Here is a 21789-nt window from a genome sequence, read left to right as displayed (position 1 = left end):
TTTAGTACAAATCAAGTGTATATTTATGATTTTTTATTATCAAAGTCTTGTAAAACAATTTCAGAAACTGTACATAAACATGGCACAGACTGTAGCCTACTTTGTTTTTTTACCTGCACAAAAGTATATGCCCCCAAAACTTCCAGAACTAAAAGAATAGATTGCCCATATATTTTGCATAACATAAAATTACTGTGTCAAAGATTACTACTTCAGTGACTGCAACACAAATGAGTTAGTTTATACAACTTGAGATCAAATACATTATCAAGTAGACTTGTTTTAAAATCATTATGAAGTTCCATTTAAAATGCATTACCCTTTTTTGTTGTTGCAGAGTTTTAATACTCAAAATGAAATGCAGCTTCTAAAAAACTACACAAGATTATCTCTGTCTCTTCTGCAGAATACAGAAATGTTCTTTTTTTTTTTTTTTAACCTCAAGACATCCAAATTGTGGAAAATCAAACACCCCACCTGAGAAGGATTGAGACTGGAAGTCTACCTTACACTGGGCATCAAAAGACTAATGCATTTCAACCGTGTCAAAGCCAAACAAATCCACAACAAAAAGAATCAGCCACAGGGCTAGAAATATTATCTACCTCTATCAAATTTCTTCCCAGATGAAGCTAATATTAGTTTCTCTCTCTCTACACTGAGGGTCCTTAGTGGGCCACCATGTTGTAGACGATCAGGATGTTCTTGCCACAGTTAACATGCAGCCAGTTCATTCCCTATTTTGCTCTATTATTGTAAATAATCAAACTCTAGAAACACTATTGTAGGTGAGCTGGTTTACTAAAAAGATCATACAACACAAACAGTCCATGCCTGTCAAAGATGCATGCAGCTTTTTGCTCAAAAAGGAAAAAAGCAGCACCGAGCTAGTAAGGACTGCTGGGCTACTCAATTCAATTTAGCCAATAACAAGAATGGAAACCCAGATACCACTTTCTCTAAAACTTTTGATGTAATTATTTAATATTAGGCGCTTTACAACCATGTACAGTTACAGCTGTATACATCTAGTTTGGAAGGTTAAACAAGTACAGCATAAAGGAATCACACAGGAATGACACTGATGCACGTGGCCAATTGTTCTCATGGGAAAGGCAACATTCAGTCACTCATATCCATATCCTCTTCATGATGATCGTCTCCATTGACCTTGGACTCTCTTGGTTCACCACCCCCTTTCTCCGGGGACTCTTTAAGCTTTGGGGAAGTGGCATCAGCGGCTTTTTCTTCCTTTTTCTCTTTTTCACTATCATAGCCTTGTTCCTCTTCATCATAATCCCTTGTGACCTGCTTTGCCAAGATAAAACGTAAAATAGACCACATAAGACATGTTTCAAATGAAATCTCTGGAATTCAAATCAACCAGGAGAAATATATTTAAGCATACTTTGACATCTTTGTCACTTTCTGATTTCCTCTCTCGCTCTTTCTCTTTGTCTTTGCTTTTTTTCTTTTTACTTGTTGATCTTTCACGCTCCTCCCTGCTTCTCTCCTTATCTTTATCTTTCTTCTTCTCTTTCTTATGCCTGAAAGGAAAACAAACACACACACCTGAGAATGAGAATACACGCTGTTTTAACTAAAATGTTCTATGGGCAAGTTACCCACAAGTCTCTGACACGAAAGCTGTTTAACAATATGAGAAGTGCAGAGAAGCTAATATGTCTTACTATTTACAAATAATTAAATTATGCCTTTCTTCAGTAGTGGGCTTCCAATTTTTTAGCAAGGGGCTCTCTGCCCTAATGACTGGCTGGGTGGGCGTAGCTGGGTGGTCATGTGACTGGGTGGGTGTGGCCAACTCAACATTGCTTCTTTGCCCTAATTACCTAAAAAAAGATAATATACCAAAAAGTTGTTTATTATTTCATTTAATACTTAAAATAAAAGACTGGGTGAAACCAGGCATAATAGCAGTGACTGTGAGAGGGATCTTGGAGTCTTAGTGGAGTTTCTGTTGAGTTACATGATTCTTATTATTTGGGAATTAATCCCCTTGAGAGGCTAGTGGCTAGGTTATCTGATTTTTTTTTCAATGGCTCTCCCTCCTCAAGCTAACACTGGACACTTTTACAAGATGTGAAATGCTCTTGGCTGAACATCCAGAAAGGAAAAAAAGCCTCGAAAAGGTGTTGGTTGATTATTCTGTTCTTTCTGAGGTTATTGGGAGCTCCCCGAACCATGCAAAGTCTTAGCTAGGGGCTCTCCTGAGTCCCTGCGAGCCCCCAGCAGCCCACCCCTGCTATTGATGTCAATTTACTGAATACCTTCAAAATGACTTCACATTTCCTAAAATGAAGTAAGATTCTAATGCCAGTAAATATTAACCACATTGACAAATATGGCCCAAACAAGATCTAAGGCATTTCCTACAACAGGAGAACTGAGAAAGAAAGAAAAAAAAATCAAGTCAGTAGATTTGTTAAAAGACAAACCTTTTTGGTGAAGGGGATCTAGACACTTTTCTCTTAGGTGACCTGGGCTTTTTAGGTGATCTGGAGCCACTTCTGCTTCTTCTGCGACGTCTTTCTCTGTAACAAGAGTGTCTCCCAATCAAACTTTTTCTTGCATTCATTAACATCCCCATATATATTTAGTATATAAGTATATTTAAACAAGAAAAAAAATATTTTAATGGCTTCAGCATTTCTCTGTAGCAGACCAAAGCATAAATACAACACAGAAGGCTAAATTAAATCAGTCTTTCTGTGGTCCTGTTTAGGATGGCAACACCTAGTGACCTCAATGTTTCTAATGCAGAACATGCCTGCATGCATCTGCCCACACCCACCAATCTTCAATCAATAATTGCTTGCTGGATAAACTATCCTGAGATGTGCATGTACAGAATGAGATCTCTGTTTCTAGCAACCCGCATTTTGTTTAGCCTGAAAAATTAAAGGGCAACAGTTTGCATAAGAGGAGTAACTTCCGTATTCCTCATGACCCACATGGAGATCAAGATATCTATAATGCATGAATTTACTTCCAACCAATGACTTCAGCATGCTGGTTCACTAGCACCTCATAGAAACGCTGACAGGTTAACAGCGAGAATTTTATCTGTGTTTGGATCTAAAGCAGCACAATTCATTAAAATGCTTTTAGTGTAGTATGAAAGGGCCCTCGTTCAAATAGTGAAGGTTTCCTAGAAGTCAGAATAGTAGGCCATTTCGACAGCCTTCAAGAGAAACGTAGGGTTACACCAAACCTGCTTGCGCTTCTGGATCGCCTGGCAGTGCTGTAGCTTTTCGGTGGAGTTTTAGACCGTTTCTTCTCCTTTTCTTCTTTCTTTTTGTCTCTAAAAGAGGAAGAAATGATGAGCTGTTTTTGTTTCATGTATCCTCCATTCACTCACTCACTCACTCACACACAGAGGCAGGCATTCATTCTCAATGTAACCAAGATGGGTGAATGGATGGATGGGTGTATGTGTGTGTGTATCTCTATCCATCCATCCTGGTTACAGGCTAGAATTAATGTCAATGTTTAGTTGATCCAGCATAAACTTCTGATAGTAGCATCCAGAAGAAAGGCTTGCCTTACTCTTCCTACCACTGATCTCTACCTCATGTTTGGAGTAATCTTTAAAACTGGAAGAAATAAAAAAACCTTTGGTGAAAGTTATCACCTCTCTCCATTCCATAGATGGAGCTTTTTGCTGGATCAAAGAGTTTTTTTTATCAGGCAAGAATGGAAACTGGTTACAAATCACGTTTCCAGTATTTTTGTAGCTAACAGAATGATTTCCTCCAATGCAAAACAGAATTTCAGGATTTTGTGAAGTTTTCAAGCACCTGGTTTTGGAAGTGCTCCTAGATCTTCTAGTACGTTCTCTGGAGTGAGATCGCCGCCGCCGTGGACTTTTAGATCTTCTTCTGCTCCTTGACTTTGAATGTGACCGTCTTCTGGATCGACTTCGTGACCGTCTATTAAGCAAACCATCAATCAAATAAAAATGACACATCAGATCAGATTATAAGAGATACTATATGAAGTATCAAATAAAAGTTATGCTTAGTGACTGAGCAAACATGGACTAGATATATCAGCAGTTGGGGACTTTATTATTTGCTATGAAGAATTAAAAGTCTTCAGACATTTAATGAACAGTAAATGAATTGTTCATACTTTCTTGCAATCTGACAAATTGAGGGTATCTTTGCATGGTGAAAAGTTATCATTTCATTACAGTATTAGGCCCTGGTAATGTCCGTTTGTCTGACTGTATTGCACTGCTTGAGACAATCTCTGCGTGCTAGCAGAAATACAACATACAGAAATGGAAAATGTTTGTATTGTTTGATTTGGACCTTAAGTCTCTCAATAATAAAGACGAAACATCAGGAACTTAAATACATTTTGAAAGACATGAAGCGCAAGAAACCTATTGTTCAAAAACAAGACAAATTATCAACCACCTACAGGAATTTCTTATTTCTTATAGATGCAATACTATCTACTCATTACACTCATTCCAATGACTTCATATTCAGCTCATGTGTTTTAAAAAACTAATCAGCCTTTTAGAAATGATTTGTAAGTATTACTCAACTAATCAGCTAGTGAAAAATGGATGCATTCTCTGATTCAACACTATGGCTGTAGTCTCATACAGTTATTGAAAAATAAGTCCTAAATCAATTCATTTAATACAAATTATTTCTGAATCATTTTTTCCAGATTATACTGTTTAATGTTTACCATTTCCATATTATATAGTAACTACAGTCTTATCCACCAAACTCAGTAAGCAGCCAGGTGAGCCATTGTTGTGAACCCTTACCTATGCCTGGAAGAAGAAGGTGTTCTTCTCCGCCTTGAATGCGACCGGGATCTCGAATGCCTTCTTTTATCATCCTTTTTATCTGGAATCAGAACATTGCAAGTGTCCATTATGGAACCATCGGGAGAAATTAGGCGAATGCTTTTAAAGTTATTTTTTAAATACATAAACTGTAGCTGAAGGAGTTTTTATGTCTCAAAAGCAGTTTTCTGCTATTTCTATCAATTGCGTAAAGCAGGGGTCTTCAAAGTTGGCAGCTTTAAAACTTGTGGACTTCAACTCCCAGAATTCTTCCTCCAGTCATGTTAGATCAGGAATTCTGGGAGTTGGAGTCCACAAGTCTTAAAGTTGCCAAGTTTGAAGACCCTTGGCGTAAAGGGTCAATTACATTTTTCAAGTAACTACGAACATTTTATTCATATTCCTACAGATAAATAGATGTGGGATGTATTATATAAGATGAAGTATTGATCAGGATAACATCTGAACAAACCTAAGAAATATAAGAGGAGTTCTTTGGTTCAGATAAAAAAATAAGTCCAGCATACTGATTATGATTCTTAATCAGTAAGAATAATTTCTTCCTAAATGTTTGCTCGGATGAGTTTCTACCGATATCTATCAAGTTTTTTCTGGACCACACAGTATCACAGCGATTTTCTGCAAGGCAAAATTACTCAGGTGACATTTTAGATCAGGGGTCGCCAACCTTTTGGACCTTAGGGACCACCAAACTCATAATTTTAGATCCCAGGGACCACTGACTGGTTCTGTGGGCATGGCCTAATTTGTGGGTATGGCTTGGTGGTCATGTGACTGGCTGGGCATGGCTTGTATGTAAATATTATAAATATTTATATAAATATTGAATTTTTTTATAAAAAAAAGAACAACTTTTACCCAAAATCAGGCAAAGTAGGCAGGCAGATTGAGTTGCTCACAGAATCACAGATTCATTCAGAAATCTATCTATCTGCCATTAGCTAGCTCAGTCTGTCACATAAAATTTGCTTGCAAGAAAACTCACAAAATTAACTCACAGCACACCATGAATGTAAATATTGAATTTTTATTTAAAAAAGAGCAACTTTTACCCAAAATCAGGTAAAGCAGGCAGATTGAGTTGTTCACAGAATCATTCAGAAATCTATCTGCCATTAGCTAGCTCAGTCTGTCACATAATATTTGCTTGCAAGCAAACTCACAAAATTAACTCACAACACACCATGTATGTAAATATTGAATTTTTTATTTAAAAAAGAGCAACTTTTACCCAAAATCAGGCAAAGCAGGCAGGCAGATTGAGTTGTTCACAGAATCATTCATTGATCTATCTATCTGCCATCGGCGAGGTCAGTCTCTCAAATTTCGTTGCCTTGAGTCTGCACTGAATTTGCTTGCAAGCAAACCTTCAGTCCCTAAGGGAGGTTTGGCTGTGCTTACTAGAAAGCAAGAAATCCAACCATTTCCTTCTTCCTAGCTAATCTAAATCTCCCGGCACAGCAGAACAGATGATGGTTGGAAAAAGGAAAAATAGCAATTTAGCAAGCAAGTTTGCCGGGCAAGGAGTGAGTGGGCGGGGAGGGTTCCCGCAGGCCATGTGGGCTGAGCAGCCTTGTGTTTCTGCGCAGCCTGGATTAATTGCTTTTGGGGGGGGGGGTGCTCTGGGGGTGAGATTTCTCTGTGGCCCACCAAAAAATTTTCACGGCCCACCAGTTGGTGACCGCTGTTTTAGATGGCTTTACCTGGCTCTATAGCAGCAGAAATCAGGGACTGTGCTTCTCGTACTCGTTTCATGGCTTCTTCTATTTCTTTACTGGAGGTATCTGTTTTCAGACTTGGTGAAACAAGGCCTGCAGCTACATGATTGAGCCTGAAACAAATAAAAAAATAAATAGACAAATTGAATTGTAAAGCCCATATAAAACAGAATACACACGTATCTTGCTATCCATGAGAAAAATAATCGCAACAATCTCCTTTTGTAAGGCATTCAGTAAAAAAGACTTTTGGTCGCTGACAGTGGCATTTTGGAGTATGATGCTAGGAATTTTTATTAAGTATTTTATTGTTTTATTTATGTACACTGCCTGGAGTTTGGAGGCCGAAAAATTGGCCCATTTCGGCACTTCCGGAATTGCCGAAACAGGCCTGTTTTCGGCCTCCAAAGGTTGCAGAGTCTTCCTTCGAACCCCCGGGAGGGCAAAAACGGCCTTCCCTGGGCTCCAGAGGCCTTCTGGAGGCTGAAAACAGGCATTTCCGGAAGGCCCGTTTTTCAGCCTCCCGAGGCTGCAGAGGTTTCCCTCGAGCTGCCGGGAGGGTGAAAAAACGCCTCAAACGGGCCGAAAATCAGCTAGGAGGCGTGCACATGCACAGTGCAGATAAGTTTGGCTAAGGCTTGTGTGCCTGTGGCACGCACGCCATAGCTTTACCATCACAGGCCTAGTGTATCCGTTTTACTAAACTATCCCACTGTCTAGAATATTCTTGTCCTTTAATATGCAATACTTAGGCAATTATTTTTTCCACGATACCAAAAAATGAATTTACTTGAAATTAACAGGGACCCTCCAGCTTCTGCTCTTTAAAGAGTACAGGCAGTCCTTGACTTAAATGGACTTGATAGTTCATTTAGTGACTGTTCCAAGTTACAAACAGCACTGAAAAAAGTGACTTATGGCCATTTTTCAGAGTTACGGCCTTTGCAGCATTCCCCCCATGATCATGTGATCAAAATTCAGTTGCTTGGCAACTGGTTCATATTTATGACAGCTGCAGTGTCCTGGGGTCACGTGATCCGCTTTTGCGACCTTCTGACAAGCAAAATCAAAGGGGAAGCCAGATTTACTTCAGCTGTTACTAATTTAACAACTGCAATGATTCACTTAACAACTGTGGCAAGAAAGGTCTTAACCAATATCTCACTTAGGAACAGAAACGTTGGGCTCAGTTGTGGTCGTAAGTATTAGAAATCAATGGAGACCTCATTTGAATAGGAGATTGGGAAGAACATTCCAGTCCAGGCCACAATTTCCCAACTGCACTGACACATATAAAACAAAAAGATCATGGGTTTGTTCTCTTTTGCAATAAACTCCCTAATTAGAACACTCCAGGAAAAATCTGGGTGTTAGTTACTATACAGTGTAGCTGTGTGTGTGTTATTCTTCACCACTCTCACGACGTCTCCCTGTGTGCGCTCATTCTCCTAATGGGGAATTACCTTAACAAAGAGTCACAGGAGAAAGGCCACTCTTGTAATACAACAAAAGTCTTGGCAATTTTAACCTACGTTTTGAATTGTTATTGAACTTTTATATACATCTGCAATTTCACAGCCAAGACATAATCAAACAATATAAATAGATTTAAAATGTCATGAAACATAAATAATTGGCAATACAGCACTTAATTTGACTAAATATTTTACTTTTTTAAATTAATGGACTAAAAATATTCTTTAAAATATTCTTAGTTAATGGGCCTACAAAACTGAGATCTTCTAAACTTCCCATTTCTCAACTGCTTATTTGCCATCCCTGCCATCAGTAAATTAGATTTGCACTCAGTGTGTATGCCATGAGTGTTGTGGAGACTACCAAAGAGAAGAAAACATTTTACTACTGCTGAAATGATGTCCCATAATTCAAAGGGCAAATAAAATGCATCCCGGGGGAAATCCTGCTGAGAAGATCCGAGGGTGCTGTCTCAGCACTGCCCGTCTCCTCTTCTTATGAAAATAAGGAAGTCAATTAAGCATGTTAAAATAGTCTTCATAGAGCCATCTTTGAGAGCAAAGTGGAAGGGCAGCCCAAAAAACTGCTTCCCTAAGCCCACGTGGTGACAGGCAGTCCTTGACTTATAACCATTCATTTACTGTTCGTTTGAAATTACAACGCCACTGAAAACAGTGACTTGTGACCATTTCTTACACTTACGACCGTTGCAGCATTCCCATGGTCACGTGATCCAAATTTGGAGGCTTGGCAACTGGCATGTATTTGTGACAGTTGCAGTGTCCCAGGGTTGTAGGATCAGATTTGCTGATCTTCTGACAAGCAAAGTGAATGAGGAAGGCACGTTCATTTGACAACTGTGTTACTAACTCAACAACTGAAGCAATTCACTTAACCCCTGTGGCAATAAAGGGCATGAAATGAAGCAAAATTCACTTAACAAGTGTCTTGCTTAGCAGCCAAAATTTTGAGGACTACCTGTAACATACAAGTCTAGGAAAAAGCCCTGCTTCTTATTCACCCAAAAGGCAATCCTTTCAAAGATTACTCCTTAGCAAAACCAATTGTACTATGTAGTGCAATTCTAAAAATTGATACTTACTTTGGATCTACTGTGCTCATAAGTTTTAACAGTTGATCTGCTGCAAGAGACTGCAAAGAAAAATGACCAAAAATTGCTTTTCATATCAATATTTGGAAAAAATTATACCCAAATGGCTTTAAATCTAACCAAAGTTAAACAACACAAGTTACCATAAGTCTCAGAGCATATCTACCTTAGTGTACATTTGAGAATACTATGTGTACTTAGATCCAGACTATTTTTTTATTTCTGATAGTTATTCATGTCAGTATTTGCAAGAGATTTTATGTTTAAAATTACACAAGAGTCCTTGATCATTTGAGGTTTCTCAATTGGAGTTGTCAATTTACAAAATGACTACAATGAGAAATATATCCAGAATCCAAGAGTCAATAGACAAATACAATTAAGACTGCATTTGAGTCAGAATTGTTATATATAACTTTATACATACATAACTTTTATAACTTATATAACTTCTACAGTTATAAAACTGGTATTATCCAAGTATGAACTCTGATGATGCTGTTAAAGAACTTCTAAAGAGTATGAGTTCTCATATTGATGGCATGGAATATTACCATTACCCAACAATTCACCAAATCTGTTCCAAAGGAATCCCTAATCTTTTGAATCAGATGTGAGAGATATGGGAGGATGCTGAAAGAATTTATTCCCTGTGTTGTTTCATTAATATTATATTTAACTGATAAAGCAAAATAATTCAAAAAGAAAAGTCCAATTTGTGGCTAATTGTAATGCAGTGTAAACTGTAATGCAAGTAAATATGTCACCATGAGAGAAAGTTTTCTCTACATTGAGATTTAGCTGATTGGCTTTCCTCCAATATTATTCTAATCTCATATTGGATCAGTATATAATTTGCTCTGTGTTAAATACTCAATCATACATCACAATCCTCCAATACTCAGATGAACTCACTTGCTTCTTGTTGATGTGGAAAACCAGAGACAATAAAAACAACCTTATGGAATTTAGTTTAGTTTACTTTATTGTCATTGCAACGAAATCAAATACCATCTTCAGTGCACATCATGAGCATGACCATGAAAATAAACACAATAAAACAAACTGCCCTGGGATAGAAGCTGTTTTTCAGCCTATTTGTCCTTGTTTTTATTATTCGGTACCACCTGACAGATGGTAATATTTAAAACAAAGGGTGCCTAGGATGAGATGGATCTTTGAGAATGTTTTGAACTTTCTTAAGGCAGCTGAAGCTATAAAGCTCTTCCAAAGAGGGGAGAGGGCAACCAATGATCTTCTGGGGAATGATGTTAACCCTCTGGAGTGCTTTCCTGTTTGCCACTGTGCAATTGGCAAACCATACAGATGTGCTAAGTTAAGATACTCTCTATGGTGCAGCGGTAGAAGGTCACCAGCAATTTTTCATTCAGTTGTTGCTTTCTGAGAAGTCTCAGGTAATATAATCTCTGCTGGGCCCTTTTGACCAGTCCTGCAATGTCAGGTCCTCTTTTATGGTAACACCCAGAAACTTAAAACTGGCCACTTGCTCCATTGATAAGCAAGGGCTGGATTCCACAATAAAAATTACATGAGTCTCGAATGTTAAAATTGACAATTTTCTAGAGATAGGTTTATACTTAAAAGCAATATACCTGAGAGTTTAAGTTTGTCCCAGGAAGACCTAGAGCAGCTAGAGCTGGATCTAGAGTTGGAGCTCCTAAAGCAGCCAGAGGAACAGCACCGATCTGTAAGAATGAAAATTAGTACAATCCATGCATTTCTCATAAGGAAAATACAAATACAGCACACACTAATTGTTCTACCATTTTCCAAATCTCTGGAAAACAGGAACAACTTATAACTTTTTAAAGTTCTGAAATACTGACATTGCTGTATTAACTTGAATGTATGAAGCTATTTTATACCAAATTTTAGACCAAATTATTCATCTAACTGGGTATCAGCTCTTGTGAATCCAATGCAGAGGCTTCCTATTCCAGTGAAACAGGAACTTCTAGTGACTAAACATGGGTTGTTTGACTAAATGATGTGCTCTTAGGCCGAACAATTACCATAATGGCCACAGTAGCAATTGTTCATAGTAATCCAGTTTTCATGCAAGAATATTTATCATCATTTACTAACCAATTTTAAAAAACAAACTTTAGAGAACTGAATGTGGACTTATTCATGCCAGTAGGAAATATGAATTACCCATTTTTAATTTTCTAATTTTTACGATATGCACCCAAATTAAGACTCTCAAATCCCATTAATGACATAGTAATTACATTTTCAAAACTATTTCATTTATACTAAACTAGTTGCATCTCAGAAGAAGCATTTCTCTTCTCTCTTCTAAACTGTCACTCTCCACTCTGAATGGCAGAAAATGAAAAGGATTAGAAACAAGATCTTCTAAGGCAGGGGTCAGGGAACTTTTTACCTTTTACTCCCCAAAAAATTTATAAACGCTGACGTTACCCCTTGATTTGAAAGGAAGGAAATCATACACTATTTGTATGTAAACCAGTGGTCCCCAACCTTTTTGTGCCAGGGACCAGTTTCCGGGGGGAGGGAGAGAGAGAGAGAGAGAGAGAGAGAGAGAGAAAGAGTTCGAGTTTGGTGGTTTGCTTGCAGACGTTTCATTATCTGACTAGGTAACATCTGATGTTGTTACCTGTCGGGTAATAAAACGTCTGCCAGCAAACCACCAAGTTCAGGGAACGCCAATGCCTCCTCATTGCAACCCTGAGTGACAGATAGTCCCTGCAGGACGGCTGAGAAGCCTCGCCTCTCGGCCCTGCCTTCATCAGCCCCATCCCTCAGGTGTCTCCCTCCCTCCTCAGCCCCATCCCTCAGGTGTCTCCCTCCCTCCCTCAGCCCCATCCCTCAGGTGTCTGCCTCGTTCCTCTCTCAGTCGCTCTCTCACTCCTCACCAGCCCAGGAAGAAACTGCTTCAAAGAAGCCGGCAGGGTGGCTTTTTCCTGTCGGCGCAGCTTCCCCAAAGCGCCCGTTGTTCACCCCCACCCCGCCGCCCACGGTTCAATCCTCCGTTCTGCCTGCCTGCCTTCGTTTCTGGTGGTTTCGGAGCGCAGCTTCTCCGAAGCGCCCGTTCACCCCCACCCCGGCTTCTTTGAAGCAGTTTCTTCCTGGGCTGGTGGAGGAGCGAGAGAGCGACTGAGAGAGGAATGAGGCGGGAGAAACCGAAGCTGCTGAGCCAGAGAGCAGGACAGGCTTCCGTTGCTTCCTCCCTCCCCTTCTCTCATTTGTGTCCTTGATTCCCGATCCCAGCAGCATTCACCGAAGGCGAACAGAATGTCGGAAATAAAATGCCTGGGGGTAATGAGAGCGTCGCGCCAGCGCGACCGTCCTCATTACCCCCAGGATTTTCAGTTTTACCCCATTTGGGGTAATTTACCCCTGTTCCCGACCACTGTTCTAAGGTATTTCACAGGATCTGCATGCAGTGCCTCTGACTTATCTACTGTGACTTTGTAAATTTGCAACTATAGACCATTTAGCAAAATTCACATACTTGCTACTAAGTATTGATTCTCACTTGTATCCCAACCAGTGTTTTCTTAAACTATATTTCTGGATATTGGAAAGGAAGAATAATACTCTTATTATCTCTTATACAGTTCTTTATTCATCATTTTAGAAATCTCGATCCAAGTCCCTCACTTCTGTTCTAAGGCAAACATGAAAGCAATCACTCTTAGGCTAAATAGAGGTGAGCTTTCTAGAAAGTTAGCCACGTCACACACCATCAAGAGGACCGACATTAAACTAAAAAGGTAGCACTCTGCAAGTCCCAAGAAAGTACTTGCCTGAACCCTACAAACATAACTCTCCTCTGTGATTTTACAAGGGAGAGCAGTGAGTAACCGAGAAATAGTTTTTAAATGACTTGATTGCTAAAAAAGCATTCTTTCATTAAAATAAAAAATTTTTTAAGTGTCATAGAAGCCAGGTAGGACGTATAAGCGCTGCAAGCATTAAGCTGTATGAAAATATAGCAATTCTTTTTGCGTCTTGCAACAGAGGCTCATCCCTGACTATAGAAATGGCTGAATATCATTTCTGGCCACAATCTTCCATATGTTTTCATTTCCGATGTTGCTTTATTTTTATTTTTTTTAAATAGCAGTGAATTAGGTGTCAACCCAGTGAGCTGAAGGGAGAATGGGATCCAGTCTAAGAAATCAATTACTTTGGGGCCAATTCTTATTCACTATAATTCTGCTGCAAACATTACAATAACATTGTATAAGCATACCTCCCATAGACAAAGGAATATAATGTTGCTGTACTTTATGCAAATCTACTTCTTACCTGAGAAAGTGGGTTAGGTGTAGGCAGGAGTCCGCCCCCCGGCAGAAGGCCTGCCACAGCATTAGCTGGTGCCAGGAGAGATAAAGCCTTAGTCTCATCAGGAATAACTCCTGCAGAGAGACAACTTTGCATTAGAAGTTACTCACCAATTTATCTTTTTATAAAAAAAAATCCACACACAAATACACCCAGAAAATGTCTCCCTGAAACACCATCTGAGTTTGCTGAAAGTACTTATGTTGGCTATAATACAATGTTTGCTTTCTTAATAATTTATCATTAACTTGTTTGTCAGAATGAAACTTCAATGTGTGAAAATTTGTTCCTTTTTCTCTACAAAAGGTTAAGTTCTAGAATAAAAAATAGCACAATACACACTACTTTTTTGTTAACACTGCCAAGATTTCATCACCTGTACTCGATTTTTAAGTCATGAACCAAACGTAAGCAAGCACAGTCGGTTCTCCAGGGGTGTGCTCTCAACTTTCAAAAGCTGTTTTATGAACAACGACTCGTGTCGGCTGCTTCACTATAAAGCACACAGAAAAATCAAGATACACAAGACAAAAAAAGGTTGATTTAGGGGTTAATAATATGGCACAGTTCACTATGATTTCTTTTACACCTACCATACAATTTTGTAAAACTTAAGAGAAGGTAAGAAAAAGTGTAGGGCTTTTGCTGACTTCTCATTTGGATCTGAAGGTCTCCACAAAGGTCCAAATGTAGGTTCTGCATGTGTGTCCACGTGTATGTGTTTATGTGAACACCTAAAATGTGACACATTCTTACCTGTGCAGTAAAATACACGTTCCACTCTGTGTCATGGTTACTGTACCAAGAATGCTGCTGAATATTGCCCTTTCAGAAGAAACTTCTGATTTGCAGCTTGTGGTCTGCTAAGTGTCTATTTTTACTGCCTATCCCCGAACAAAGAATAACCTTCAAAAGGCTCAACATGAGACAAACAGTAATGTTGATTCTTGTTATTTTAACCAACAGCAAAAGCCCTATACATATGGATTAATCTGTTAATGTGCCCAAGCCCCCAACGTGAGAGAGTTCAATAAAATAACTGTACTATATATTTGCAAATACCAGAACCATTTCTGCAAGACATATTAAAAAAAACTGCATCTCATCATAAAACATACAATATGTACAGGGCACTTAAGAGAAACTGGATAAGCTGCAGAAGAAAACTGTTGGGTGGTATTTTCAGCAGGGCCTGGTATATAGTTCAGGCTGAACCAGGGAAAAGAACTGTAAAACACAACAACAAAAAAGAAAAACCACTGTTAAATAAAGGTAATGGTTCCTTCCACCTATACTGAGAAGTGCCGATAATATAAACAAATGTATAATACACAGCACTGTTATCTTTCTTCTGTCACTGAGCTGTCATAATTTCAATACCAAAAGTTATGGTGGGAAAAGGGGGGGGGGGGAGAAAGGTCATTTAGATACAGGGCATTAATGCATCAATATAAACATATCTACTGAGATTATGGGATAAATTTGCATGCAAATTATGTCTCAGAGGATATTATTTATGTTTACACACAATTAGTGCAACTATAACATTTCTGCCATCTAGCTAAAACTCCTCGAGACATCTCACAGAAGATCTGCATCCATTAAGTAGTCATGCATCTGATCCTCTTATTTTGTTTTTAGAAAAAAAGTTATTCAGAAATAAAACTACGATTTAAAAAAAACAATGAGGCCCCTCACCAGTTAATTTTCATGCGTCAAGAGTTTTTTTACTGCTGCTTTGTTAGAACCATGACATACTGCATGAATGTGTAGAAATGAAGAAAAAGAAACAGACAAAAGAAACAAACATTAACCAAAGAACCTACACAAACCCACCCAAAGTCACTGTTTTAATATCTGCATTGCTTCCAAATCCTTCCATTTCATCACGAAGATTATAGTACTATGCCTTACCGTGAACTTTGTGTTATGTCTAAACACAAAGCAACAATCAACACGTATGAACACACTAAGAACAGAAATGCAACTTGATACTAGGGAATATATGATCAGTACAATGCATATTGTAATATTTGTAGAGAGGTAATATCAGAAGGTATTGCCACAATAGTAAAGGGAAAGATTTCAATTCAGCAGTGTTTAAGCATATGCCTCAATGCAATTGAACAATTTCACTGATCTTGAAATGTTTTTTTTTTTCTCAGCAATGCTTTAGCACTAGCAAAAATGGGGTCTTGTGAAAAGAATTGAAGAGTGATACCCATATTCTTCCACTATATAAGGACCATTTGCAAGAACAAAGTAGAGACCAAGTTCATAGGAAAAAATCATGGGTCTGTTATTCTGATAAACCACTTGTCATATCCTGCCAACTACAAAATGGTGCAGATCCTAAAAACCCAATGTGAGTTCTTGATAGGTAACAACTACTCAAATTGCATTAAACAAACCTCAGAAAAATTCAGAAAACTCATCTTTTTGACCGGTATTGCAGCATGAGATTTATCAGTCATCTATCTTTCTAGAAGAGTTTAAAATCTTGTTTATAAAGAGAAAAAAATATGCTGTATTAAAACCATTCAAGCTCTTAAGGAGAGAGACTGTTCTTAAACACTAACTTGCAGATATATTGGAGGCTATTGGTTCAGTTAATTAGAGCCAAGGTGAACACGACAGCGGCATTCCTTCCCCAATCACATAAAAAGGTGTATAATCCATGTTTAGTAATAAAAGGAATACAAAGAGGCAAGGGCCCTGAAACCTACCCAGGCCTGCTGCTTATTTCACCACAGTAGCTTTCTGCGGATGCTGGCAGAGTTGCAGCATTGGAGCTCAGATAAAGAAAAAACAAAGGGAGACAGACTGCAAGGAGGTTAAATTGCAGGCACAGGAAGGCAGCTATACACTTCACCCTTTTTTTTTTAAAAAAACCCCCCCCCCCCCCCCTTTTTTTAAAAAAAAGACCAACCCCCAATTAAAAAAAACCCCCCCTTCTCCCCCCCCTCTTCCCCCCAACAATTTTATTTTTTTTTTAAACATAAATTTAATTTTTTTTTTTCTTTTTTTTTTTATATTTTTAATTTTTTAAAATTTTTTTTTTTTTTTCTCTTTCTCTCTCCAATTATTTTAATTTTTTTTTTTTTTTTTTTTTTTTTTTTTTTTTTTTTTTTTTTTTTTTTTTCTTTTTCTTCTTTTTCCCCCCTCTTCTTTTTTTCCTTCTCATCCCTAAATATTAATAAAAACACTCATTATCTTCCCTCTTTCTACCCATTTCCTCTCTTTTTCTTTATTTTTTTTTTTTTTTTTTTTTTTATATTTTATAAATTATTTTTTTTTTTTTTTTTTTTTTTTTTTTTTTTTTTTTTTTTTTTTTTTTTCCCTTTGAAAGAGTTGTGGTGAAAACTATTGAGGTTCAAAGAACTCATTAGAAGAGCAGTCTTCTTGACAAGAGTTTTAGTTATAGTTCCAACCTGCTCATTGTTTTTCAAATTACTGTAACACCCTAAAAATGTAAGAAAAAGAAGAGAGAGAAAAATGTTGTTAACAAGTGAGTGATTTACACCGGGAAAACACTTGGGGACTTGAATGCTTGCTGGCCTTTAGTTAATGTCTAGAATCCCCTGTAGTTGCAGAGGACCCCACTGTTTCAGTCATCTGGAAGGGCTTTTGCATATTTGCCTTCTCCACTATAAAAATCACACACACAAATAAGAGAGAAGAGTTTATTATTTTAGAGAAATTCTAGAATATATAGCAAGGTTGAATAAGAAAATGTGGAATAAGATCTAACACCCAGTGCCCATTTAGCACCTTTGCAGATGTTTTCTGACTAACAGAGATCTCAAACCCTTGGTGTACCAGAATTTATACTGAAGGTATAAATATACTGAGGGTATAAACAAGCAGAACATTGCCTTGTAATAAGTGAATTAGTATTCACGAATTCTCCATGAGGGAGAATGAACCATGTGATAACAGATGCCAGGTAACTTAAAGCAACATTGCTTGTTTATATACCGTTTCTCCAACAATACGGCCTCCCCCAATAGGAAGTCCCAGCATGTTTTATAAGCATGAAATTAAGCCCCTCCCCCCAAAGGCCTATATTAAAACATGCAAAATGGGGGGGGGATGGCGGGGGGGGGGGCCTTGCTGTTAGGAAGTACTTTTGTTGCACACCCGGATATGGTGCTGCCTGCATTGACCCTAATACAAAGTGCCCCACCAACGCCCAGGTCAACATCCAAGCTGTCGCCGCCCGCCCTAAGATGCAAGGGGGGGAATTAAGTCACCCCGCTTTCCCGGGGCTCCAAAAAAAATAAGACCCGGCCTTATTATATGAGAAACATGGTATATTTCATTTTATTAAAAGATAGCTTTAAAAAATAAATCAAATAATGCTGTGTGAATATAAAATTATTCTAAAAACTGATGGGCAAGCTCCAGCAAGTGTTGAATCGGTATTTTCTGTCTGTTGTATAGAAATCAAAGATGAGGGTATACCAAGGGTTTTAAAACTGCAAAAAGCTTGGCTATTTTATATGCTAAACTTCATGCTATTCAACTACATCAGGATTTAATACCAGAGGTCTACGGCTTCATAGATCTTTAAACAATTCACAAACCTTCTGCGTAGGGTACGACTATCAATGCTCGGTCAACGAATACAGTATTTGTCAGGTGCTGAGCCATAACTGCCGAGTCAGGTTCTTGGAACTTTATAAAACACACACGGGAAGAAACAGGCAAAGGAGAGTCACTGAAAAAGAAAAACAGAATACGAACATCAGATGTAACATCAACAAAAATTAAGGTTTTATTTGACTTATGGAAGTACTGTATATACAGAAGTATTGGGCACGGACCCTACAGTTTTTCCAAAAATTCTTACTGTTTTTTATGTTATAGAACAGGGAAAATTATTAAAGACTTGTCTGGAGAAGAATCATATTTAGACTTAATTTCAATTAAACTTAAATAATTCTAAATAATATTAATATACACCTGCCCTTTGAAATTTATGAAGAGAGAGTAACCCTATAATGGTTCACTCAGCCATATACTTTTACTGAAAACTGGGAAGATGTAATCAACATTTTTGATGGGATGTCACAGGCAATAATTTGAATTTTTCTTCATTGAAAAAGAAATCTTCCCTCAGGCAACATGTCTTAAAGAAATATGTGAAAAGTGTGTCATATACACTTCATATGCATGATGGTGAGTATTTTACTTTTCCAGTCACAAAGAAGTTCAGGGCTAAACTGTGGGGTTCTTTATGTTTTTTGCTGCATTTAGCCTGGCTAGGGAATGGCTACAGGAAAACAAGCTAGAGAGCACCAAGAATCCAATGGTTTAGCATTGCACCAAATAAAATATTAAGTGAGGTAGCATGATTAGTGTTGGATTAGAGTTCAGAAGAACCAGATGCTAATTTACCATTAGCCACAGAAGCTCACCAGGCTCTTTGGGTTACACACACTCTCAGTCAATCTACCACTCAGATTCTTTTTCCGGAGAAAAATAGGACAGAATATTATATGAACTGTCTTAAATTGCTGAACTAAAGAAGAGCTATAAATCAAATAAATAAACAATACAGATCTGTAGCTATATCCATACAGTAGATACCCAGACAGAACTATGTCACTTATGGTGAAAACTCAACAACCAATCCTCTTCCAGAGAAAATTGTTTTACTTCCCAACTTCTTGTTTCAGGGTAGCTAGTATAATTTAACATTATATTAGACCAAGTTATGCTTTAAGTACTGATGCTATGGAGATATTTTCTGAAATGTAACCCTGTAATAGTTGGGTAGCTTCCATATTTCAATAATATCCCATAATTACAATTTGCAGGGCGTCTTTCATGCAGAAAATCTGAATATTAAGAAGGGACTTCTTTCCTGTTGTGTTGAAAAAAAGATGTGGAAGCATCTTTTTTCCTTACCTGGACCTCCCCAAACTATGCTTCAGCATAAATTCCAAAGTATGCTATACTGTACTGGCTAGGGATCACGGGAGTCTCTTTCCCACAGATCTAAAGGCCACCAGATTGTTAACAGCCATTCTAGAATATGCTTTTGGATTACAGTATATGGGACACAGGCCAAGCCTGCTCTGTTCTCTTAGTGCCAGGAGTAAATGGAGTCAAGTTCTTGGAGCTTTACCGAAGGCCAGCGTCTTCCTCTCTCCAATGGAAGAAGGAAGGCAAGGAAGATGGGTGAGGGCTATGGCAGAGGTCATGCAGGGACATGCTTGGCTCAGGCAAGAAGAGACAAGTATCAAGAAAATTGGGGAGTGGTTGGGCTAGTAGATTGTGTTGCCTTGGCATCTACTTGAGATGCAGTATCTTGCTTCCTCACCCGAACCAAAAAAAAATAAATTTTTTTTTAGATACATTATTTCACTCTTCTCTGGCTAACTGGAACAGTTCAGCATTACTTCTACTATAGTAACCTACTACAATGGTGCCCTCTCTGATGAGCTTGGTTGTTTTCTTGCAGATGTTTTATTTACCCAAATAGGTTAACATCATCAGTGCTAAGCTTTCAACCCTGAACTAGAAATATTCTCCTTTATTGTCACTACAGATAGTCCTCGACCACAACTGAGCCCAAAATTTCTGTTGTTAAGGGAGACCTTTGTTAAGTGAATTTCGTCCCATTTTACCACCTTTCTTGCCACGGTTAAGTCAATTGCTGCAGTTGATAAGTTAATATAAGTTAATAACCTGGTTAAGTGAATCTGGTTACCCCATTGACCTCGCTTCTCAGAAGGTCTCAAAAAATGATCACATGACCTTGGGACACTGCAATGGTCATAAATATGAACCAGTTGCCAAGCATCTGAATGTTGATCACATGATCATGGGGAATGCTACACTCTGAAAAGCAATCATGTCACTTTCTTCAGTGTGGTTGCAACTTGGAATGGTCACTAAATAAACTGTTGTAAGTTGAGGACTGCCTATATAGTAATCTGTTCTGGATTCATCATAAAACTATGTTCCTGTTTCACCCCGCCCCCCAAAAGCTCTCTTTTCAGGCACCACAACCACAAATTCCCAAACATCCTCCCAACAAAGAAAGATATATGACCAGGAGCATTTTTCTCCACTTTGGTTACTCTTGTTGGGATTCTTTATCAGTTCAAAATTCAAATCATGGGTTATCATTCTGTCTAGTTTGAAATCAACAAGATTGGCTTATCCTTAAGCCCCAAACACTCCTCGAAATATAACATAGACACTTCAAACTTTGTACCTGAAAATTACAAAATACACTCGTATATACTGTACACTTAATACATTTAACCTGAAAATTACAAAAAAAAACCCCAACCCAACCCTACAAGTGCTATTATGGCGGCAAAAAATATATATATTAAAAAATATCAACTTTGTGTTATATTTAAGCAGCCGCAGGAAACAACGACCAGGATTAGACCACCCATCTTAGCTCTTCCTCCTCTTCCAAGGAGGAATTCGTTTGTTTCACGCAATACAACCCTTTTCCTAAAACCGATCCGCCTCACAACGTGGCTCTCCCACGGAAGCTGGCAGTTGAAAATCGCCTACACCCCCCCACTCCCAATCCACAAATAAAGGCGGTGTTCAAAACCGTCCCTCAGCGCCCCCTCCGCCCGGCCGTCCCTTTTCCGCCTCCCGCCTTTCCTCCCTTCCCAGGTTGCGAAAGCAGACGAGGGCGGCGAGCCAAAGAAAGGCAGCCCCAGCGCCGGAAACTCCAAGATGGAGCGGATGGCAGAGCGAGGGAGCGACCGCGTGATCCGCTTTTAGCTTTCGGAAGCGGCAACCACCGCCGCAAGCAGCCAAGCTCGTCGATTCCTGCCCTGTCCTGCGGCCCTCATCCTCGCCCGGTCCCACCCCGGCCGATCAAGGGCCTAATAATAATAATACTCGAGCGATGGTTTCGCGGAGGCCGCGGCCTTTAAAAACTCGACCATCCGTCTCTCTCTCTCTTTCTCGAAACGGAACTTACTTGGGGGGGAAGAGGCGCAATTCTTCGATCTTGCCCAGGAAGCCGAAGAGAGTCCGCATCTGTTCCGAGCTGGCACTCGGGGAGACGTTGGTGACCTGAATCACATCGGTGCCGCTGCTTGAAGCCATCGCGCTGCCTCCTGCTCCGGCACTTACAAACGCATCGAGGGGCGACGTGTTAAGGGCCCTGGGGAATCGGGAGACGCCTCCTTCGTATGTCCCTCGGCGCTTCCCGTCGCTTTAATCGCAAGGGAGGGGGAAAAAAAAGGCCCTCGCGCGCGGAGTAACGGCCACCAAACGATCGTTTCGCTGCCAGACTCCCTGGGCTGCAATATCCC

The 21789-nt window shown here is 39.0% G+C and overlaps 1 protein-coding gene across 5 annotated transcripts; it reads right to left on the bottom strand.

The window, feature by feature from the left end:
- On the bottom strand, nt 1-21789 carry SRSF11 (serine and arginine rich splicing factor 11). 5 transcript variants are annotated; one of them, XM_087960468.1, is made up of 12 exons: nt 21453-21789; nt 18076-18209; nt 13454-13563; nt 10768-10860; nt 9146-9195; nt 6553-6680; nt 4808-4889; nt 3819-3950; nt 3233-3322; nt 2457-2552; nt 1409-1547; nt 1-1311 (listed from the first exon to the last, which is right to left on the bottom strand). In XM_087960468.1, exons 1-12 carry the CDS (start codon nt 21578-21580, stop codon nt 1123-1125), a joined length of 1371 nt encoding a protein of 456 aa, XP_087816594.1. In that variant the 5' UTR covers nt 21581-21789; the 3' UTR covers nt 1-1122. The 5 variants fall into 5 exon arrangements, with proteins under 5 accessions (XP_087816594.1, XP_087816595.1, XP_087816597.1 ...); XM_087960469.1 differs by having other exon boundaries at nt 1-1308; XM_087960471.1 differs by lacking the exons at nt 18076-18209; nt 21453-21789 and adding exons at nt 13866-14716; nt 15188-16381.

Source organism: Notechis scutatus, chromosome 3 (assembly GCF_049901735.1).
Source record: "Notechis scutatus isolate UNSWTSFEM ecotype Mainland chromosome 3, rNotScu1.2, whole genome shotgun sequence".
Taxonomy (NCBI): domain Eukaryota; kingdom Metazoa; phylum Chordata; class Lepidosauria; order Squamata; family Elapidae; genus Notechis; species Notechis scutatus.
The sequence above is the reverse complement of the archived record's forward strand: the minus strand, read 5'-3'. Positions and strand labels throughout refer to the sequence as shown.

Coding starts and splice junctions, on each gene's coding strand:
- SRSF11 (XM_087960468.1), bottom strand. CDS start 21,580: ATGGCTTCAAGCAGCGGCACCGATGTGATTCAGGTCACCAACGTCTCC. Junction 18,210..21,452: donor TTGCGCCTCTTCCCCCCCAA/GTAAGTTCCGTT, acceptor TTTCTTTTTCAG/TGACTCTCCTTTGCCTGTTT. Junction 1,548..2,456: donor AGATCCCCTTCACCAAAAAG/GTTTGTCTTTTA, acceptor TTTTCCTTTCAG/GCATAAGAAAGAGAAGAAGA.